At 49.1% G+C, this 7,219-nt stretch overlaps 1 protein-coding gene across 3 annotated transcripts in view; it reads right to left on the bottom strand.

Moving 5' to 3' along the window:
- Positions 1–6,025, bottom strand: part of TTC39C (tetratricopeptide repeat domain 39C) — a 100,895-nt gene extending 94,870 nt beyond the window's left edge. The window contains exon 1 of one of the 3 annotated variants that reach the window (XM_060121909.1): positions 5,528–5,809. In XM_060121909.1, coding sequence (XP_059977892.1) covers positions 5,528–5,679 — 152 coding nt within the window. In that variant the 5' untranslated portion in view covers positions 5,680–5,809. Of the gene's footprint in view, positions 1–5,527 lie in introns of all 3 variants that reach the window. The other 2 variants (XM_060121910.1, XM_060121911.1) reach the window with 2 other exon arrangements.
- Between the last annotated feature and the right edge of the window lie 1,194 nt (positions 6,026–7,219).

Below are 7,219 nucleotides of genomic sequence, written 5' to 3' on the forward strand. Positions count from 1 at the left end.
TGAACAGCGTACTACAAATGTAAGGGACGGAGTAGGTGGAGGAAAAAGTCTAAGACGGAGATGAATTCCTCCCCGAGTAACCCCAGCCCCTTGCACGGGGCAGAGGCGGTGGTAAACCAAGTTTTGAAATAACAGCCGTCTACTTTCTGTGCTTCTCTTATCCTCTCTCCTCTCCTGGAGTCCTCAGCATGGGCCTCTTCAAATTCCCCCCCCTGCTGTTGCTGGGTAAGTAGGAGGGTGACCCTGGCAAAGGAGACTGGGGTGTGAAAAATGGGATTTCAGGAGCTAAAAAAGTCTGTGCAAACTGTCTAAGCCCTGAAACACAATGGTGTGTTTGGGGGTCCACAGGGTGTTCTGTGTAACGAGAGGAAAGAGCACCTCAAGCCATCCCACCCCCACGGTACAGGTGGTCACTTTTTTCTGACAATTTCCTATATAAACTCTCCCGTTATCCTACAGGCAGCTGCATTTTTAAAAAAAAATTCCAATTAAGCCAAATGAATCTTTAATTGGGATCTTCTCAGACGGTGCAATCGTTGGGGGGGGGGGAATCAGCCTTTTTCCAAACACACTGCTGAGTTGAGGAGGATGGAAAAGGGCAGCAGCTGAGTTTCCTCCCTGCCGCCAGTTCCCTACACCATTTCCCGCTTTCCCGCGCTTCTCCTCTTCCTGCATTTCTGCACCTATGGACTCTCCAGGGACTCTGGCAGCAAGGCCCAGGCACCCGGGCTCTGGGAGCAGCCAGATCATGCAGGAAACAAGGGCAGCCAGCAAGCTCTCCCTGGCGTCCAGAGCATCTGACACAGTGCTGGGCACACAAGAGGCTCCGACGCCTACTGGCTCAGTTACACAAGCCTTTTGAGTTTTTCCAGGGAGAACTACGGTTTGTACCAGGGGTCATGAAACTCTTTCTGTAAGGGGCTGGAGAGTAGATATTTTAGGCTTTGCAGGCTGTAGGCTCTGCATAGCTATTCACAGAGAAGACACATAAATAAGCAAGTCTGGCTGTGTCCCAATAAAACTTTATTTACAAAAGCAGCCAGCCAGATTTGGCCCATGGGGCCTAGCCTGCAATCCCTGGATTATACTGAGCCATCTCTATGGTAAGACTGGCTCCATGATCGACACGCTCACAAATAAGGCCACGTGTCATACTGCTTGGTCATATGTACCATAAACTGTGTTAAACAATTTAGGATCCATACATTCATTTTAAACATACACGTTACCGTGAATTTTTCTTGCTTTTTGTTTTTAATACATTTTTGCCATTTTTATACTTTAAAATAAAGTGGAAAAGAAAAGTATCACAATTCCTAATACCGACTACGCACTAATTCTATATCAAGGCCTCATTCATGCATATTTATCATCAGTGATCATTCACTTTAACCATTACATGCTTTCTGAGTTGACAATGACCAAACAGGGCTTTTTAAGAATATCTACAGCCAGAAAGTCGTAGTCATGTTGGCAGGGGTAAACAAGGCAGATGTTTTAGGGTCAGTGAAAGCAGATGGAGATGGTGACCTGAAGGAGAGGAGGGACAGGAAATGCCACACCTATGAAATAAGAACCACAAAGCTCTTCGGGCCAGGAACTCCAAATGTCTTCTGTTCTCCTCAGAGTTCAGTGTGTTTCACCTCTACTAGTCCTTCGATTAAAAAAGTAGTATCTCAAGCCAAAAAGAGAAAAAGATGGTGACACATTAGGATCCTGAGGCCCAAGGAGCCAGGTGTTAATTACAGATGCGACGGCCACACTGTGAAGGATGACGGTCATCGGAGAGCATGAGTTAACTAAACACCCTGAAAGGCAGAGCTGACTCCCAGCAAACATGGACCAACCAGCGGATCTGAGAAAAATCAAGTGTAGAAAAACCATCCAACGTGACAATCAAATAACACTAATAAGCTGGCAGCTCTCACCCGCCTTCTCCAGAAGCCATTTCACATCTCCTCTCCTAGAGTTCCATTTCCACCCACCTCCGCTCACATTCTCCTCCCTCCTCCCCTCCCTCACCCCAACTCTTCCTCCTTCAACGTACTCACTTTCACCCCATCATGGCGCTCAGCAACAGTTCCTCTGGAAAATTTTCCTTCAAGCTGGGCTACACATTCCTTCTCTCCAGTCCTACAGGCTACGTCTCCCAGCCTCCCCACCGGCCAATCTTAACCTGCACCTCAACATCTAAAAACCTAGTGCCTGTCTCGTGCACATAACCACAGCCTATCTTTTACCACGAGCCTGAGTACCTACAGGTCTGAGTGTGTGTCACACACCTGAACGTCGTTAACAGTGAGAGTGTGTATGTGTGTGGGAGATGGAGTGAACACTGCTGAATGAGAGCACTGAGCCCCCCGACCAACACGAGGAATGTGATTTCACACGGTCAGGATCACGAACTTACAAAGGTATATCCTTGGGCTTAAAGCAGCACCACTGTACCCCAACCTCTGGGAACACATCTCCAAGTGCATGATGGGGGCTGAGCATCAACAGGTAGCAGTAGTTACCCTACTACTATAGTTACAACAGAAGTGGCAGCTACATTTTGAAATCCCAACTACGGAGTCTCATATCTCAAAAGAAAGCCCCTACTGTGCATATATTTTTAACTCCTATATGTACAATATCTGAATTATACAATCCCGGCTTTCCACGAATTCACAATAGCCAAGTAACCATTTCTCATTAGGTAGCTGTTGGGGAAACTTTTATAATCCTAGTAAGGTGGCAAGAGAAAGTGACCTTCTTGCTTTAAGTTTCTTAAAGTGTTATTGTTACACTAGGCACAAAACGTGTCTACTGTTAAACTAACGATAGGATTCTGGAATTTTTACTACAATGGGAAGGGTGGTGACAAAAGAATCCTAAGAAAAGAGATCATCTAATTGTTCTATCTTCTGTAGAGAAACTGAGCTAGAGGTGTTCCTCAAACACTTACGAAATCACTGCTGGGTTTTCCAGCTGGCCATTCGACTCTGGAACTGCAAGAGAAGTATCCCAGTGCATAACAGGACCCAAGTCTTATCAAACGCATTATGTGAGGCTAACTTTAAATAGAAAGGCTACCTGCATTCGGGACATTGTGTCTTCTGTTCAAACTATGCCGTCAAGAAGAAAGAACAAGAGTAGTGAGGAAGACACCAGGCACAAAAGCCAGTTAGTGTTTATTGAGCGCTTACGCCAGCTACCGTGAATTCTTTTAATACTAACCACCACCCTACAGGTGTGCGCGATTCCCATTTTATAGGCAAGTAAGCAAACTGAGAAGCCAAAGTCAGCAGCTACGAAAAGCGGACAACCAGGATAGCCACCCTGGTTGCCGGACAGCTGATAGGATTAATGCTACCACTATCCACTCCTAAAAAAAAGTTTAAGCTGCTGGAAAACGAGGTCACAGGGCAAATTACAAAATATAATCAGTTAGGCAGGACAGGCAGGAATGGTTTAAAGGAAAGAGCCCTGGATTTAGAACCAGGGCTTGTGTCCTGGGCCACGCTAAACACGGAGACTTGAGTGCCTTGTTACAACACTGTCATGATAAAATACACCTCTCTCTTTTGTTGTCAGTGGAATAGTGAGAATATAAGGGAATGTGCCTGGCACTGTGCTTAGCAGAGAAGACATACTACAGTATCTTGTTCTTTTATCCTCGGTTCCCATTTCAAAATATAAGCAGACAGCTACAACTCCTAGCTATCCAGCGTAAGCCCCCCACCCCAGACCCCTCCCCCTCCCCTCAGCCCCAACACCCACAGAGAAGCACTTTCAAGGTGTATCTTTCCGCCCTTGCTGTGAGAAGAGCTTTCCTAACGCTCAAAATTTGCCCTCTAGCAACAGTGCATACAGAGGTGTCTAGATGAGGCAAAATGACTTAGTTCATACCTTTCAATATATGGGAACCATGACGTAGTAATTTAAGTATGTTAAAGCAGTTTAGAGGGAAAAGAAGATCATTAAAATAAGTAACAGAACATTTCAAGGCAAGAAATGTTGAAATATGCAAGCACAGTGTCTTGATCAGCAACTGAAGAAAATAAACTTGACTCAGACTTTCTCCACTCCTCTCTGATACAACATAAATTCCCGTGTCTTTAAAGAGTCAAAGCACAGTAAGTGAAACTTTTTTTCATGAAATACATTCTCAGATGGCTAAAATAAGCCACAGGAGACACTGTGAGACGAGTCTTTTAAATCTATCCTCTGGAAATCCTTGAAGAAACTCTGGCTTGAAATCAGACTGAATGCTTTAAAAATAAAATGTTCTGAACAAAGCTAATAAGTTTCCATTTGCAGATTTTTTTAAAAAACTGATTTAAAAGTAAAATGTCTCAGTGAAAAGTTTATAGTTGTGAGATACTTGCTTTGCCATTAAGCATGTGGAAGCTCCCACCGGAAGAAACCACCATTCTTTTAAGTCTGAAAACTTCAGGCGTCTGTATCCCACCGTCCCTCATTTGCTTACAGACTGTGGCTCTCAATCACAGCTGCACATTTGGTTTGGTCCTCTAATTCCTACCAAACCACCGGCTCTAAAGAAATGCAGCAATTGGCCCTTAAACATTTACAGGGAAGCTGCTAATCAACATCCTTGAGTCTTGTCAACACTAGAAGGTCAAATTACAAACTTGCTTCCTAAACCAGAAAGCGGATGCTTCTGCTCCCCAAAGAAACTGAAGGCTCCTCCCACACCCACGAGAAAGCAACCAGGTTTTAGTTTTTCTTCATTTTTAAAAAGAGGAATAAAAAATTAACTGAACACACGTGTGCTTCCTCCCACCCTCCCGTATATTTAGAATCCCTCCATTTTCTTCTACCTTTAAGTTAGAGAAATCCATCATAAATTCGCTCGCTTGAAAGGCATTAGCAACTCATTTTGGGGACTGAGTTTTAGAAGAAAGGCAGAGAGAGGTGAGTAAGCAGAGTTCGGCTGATTCTTTTTAATTCCTGCACGGCCAGGCAGTTATACATATCTGTTTTCAAACAAGGAAAGCGTTTGCAATGCACAACGATGCAAAGTAACGCGAGGCACAAGAAACAGGCACCATGGCTGGTGTGGTCCGTGTCACAAAGGCAGCACGCTAGCCGGAGTCACAACCCTGCAAGTCCCGGGCTCGCGGCTGCCTCAAACCGCATCCGGTCCCAAGTCTCAAAGCCAACGGGCTCCAGACCCGGCAGCGGGGGAGGCGACCCATGAGAGAGAATCGGACAAACACCGGACGCCCCTCTTGGAGGGCGAGGCCGAGAGAAAGTGAGGGAAGAGAGCAGGAGCCGGGAAGACACGCGGCGAGTCCCGCGGAGGGAAAGGACCACGGAGCAGGGGTGGAGGCGGAAGGGGAGATGTGGCAGAGGCGCCGGCTGCAGCTCAGGCAGAGGGACAAGACACGGGGAAAGGCGACAGGGCCAAGGATCACTGACCGACGGGAGGGGGAGGGGGCTTCTGGGACGGGCCGCAAAGGGAAGCGCGCGAGCCGGCCCCGAGGGGCGCGTGCCGGGCGGGGGAGCGAGGCGCGTCAGTCACCTGTATTGTTTGAAAAGCTGGTCCGACTCCCTAAAGCCGTTGTTGAGCAGCATGTTGATGCCGGCGAGGGCCAGCTCCGCGTCCTGCAGGGGCGCCGCCGCCGAGTCTCCGTCGTCCCGCCGCCGCGGCCGCTGCTGCTCCGAGCCAGCCATGGGCGCGCGAGGCTCTGCGCAGGGCCGAGGCGAGGTGGGGTAGCAGCTGCTGCGGCCCCCGCGCGCGCCCGGAGCCCGGCTCTACCTGCCCGGAGCGCGCCGGAGCGGGCGCGGGGGAGGGGCGCGGCGGGCGGGCGCGGCGGGCGGGGCGCGGAGGGAGGAGCCCGGGTCCAGCTGCAGCGCGGCGGGGGATGTGGGCGCCCAGGCCGCCGCCTCCAGCCGCCGCGGGGATTACTCAGCAGCCGCCCGCCCGTCCCCTCCGAGGCGCGCGGCTCGCGCCGCCACCAAAACGGAATCCGTTTCCGGGTGTCTCTACCCCAACGGAGCCGGGGCCGAGCCGCTGCCGCCCCCGCTTCCTGCAGCCCTCGCGCGCCGCCCCGGGCCCTCACACCGCGCCCCTCGCGCGGCAGCCCGGGGCCAGCGCGCCGAGCCTGCCCGGACACGCGCGAGGCCCCTAGGCCCGGCCCTTGACCCCCCTCCTCCAAATGGGCCGGACCCGGGAGTTGCAGGGAAGCTGGAAAGGGCAGACGGGTTCGGAAAGCGGACAGTAAACTCCGCCCGGGCCGCAGCGAGAGCGCGCCTCGCTTTTGCCCCGAGTGACTGAAACCCCACGCAGGCGGCGCGCGCGACCCGCAACTTTATCCGCACCCTTGGACCGCCTACTAGCTCGCGGCAGCCAATCCTCGAGGAGGTGGGCGGCGGGGACGGGGCCTCCGGGCACCTGCCCGACAGCTGCCCCGAGCCCAGCGTTGAAGAACTGGAGCGGCGAGGTCCTGGGTGTGCGGCACCCACCCTCTCCGGCCCGCCACCAGCATTTGCGCGATGGGGCAAGAAGGCAAATGGTGGCCCAGATGGCACATACCTAAATATTCAGGAGTTATAAATTACGCTGTTGTGCGTTCTACTCTCACCCTGACAATTATGCTTTCTTACCAATGGAAGAGAAAAATAAGTGTAAAGCTGTGGTTTCCGTAGGACCGAATGTCAGTAAAACGCCAAAGATAACTGAATTTAGCCATTATTGACTAAATTCTGATGATGGGCTGGTGATGTGTGTGTGTGTGCGTAGTATTAGGGAGGCAAACAACCCATAAATTGATTTTTGTCATTTTTCCATAAATTAATTTTTCTCACCTTTGTCTTCGCAAAATCACTATGTATGTTGTTACAATGAAGATTATGTTATTCATGTCAAATTAAACCACCTTTCTTAAATCGTCGTAGTTCTTAAAGTGTAGCTTATTAAATTCAATTTGGAGAAACTTTGCTCTGCCAAAACATTTACAATTGTAAATTACAATCGAAATTGTCTTTAAAAATTAAAACGATGTTCAGGTTTCGAGATAACCCATGAATTGGAAATATCATGTCCAGCATTCTAGTGGGATCAATAAGATAAATGATCCCAGAAAATATTACAAAATAATATAATTTCATCCTGTAAGTAGCTATCACTTGTTTTGTGATTTGTGCCGTTCCTTACATGAATATCTCAATCCATACTATATTCCCAACATTCATCTATACAAATTTAAGAGTG

Source organism: Lagenorhynchus albirostris, chromosome 14 (genome assembly GCF_949774975.1).
Source record: "Lagenorhynchus albirostris chromosome 14, mLagAlb1.1, whole genome shotgun sequence".
Taxonomy (NCBI): Eukaryota; Metazoa; Chordata; class Mammalia; order Artiodactyla; family Delphinidae; genus Lagenorhynchus; species Lagenorhynchus albirostris.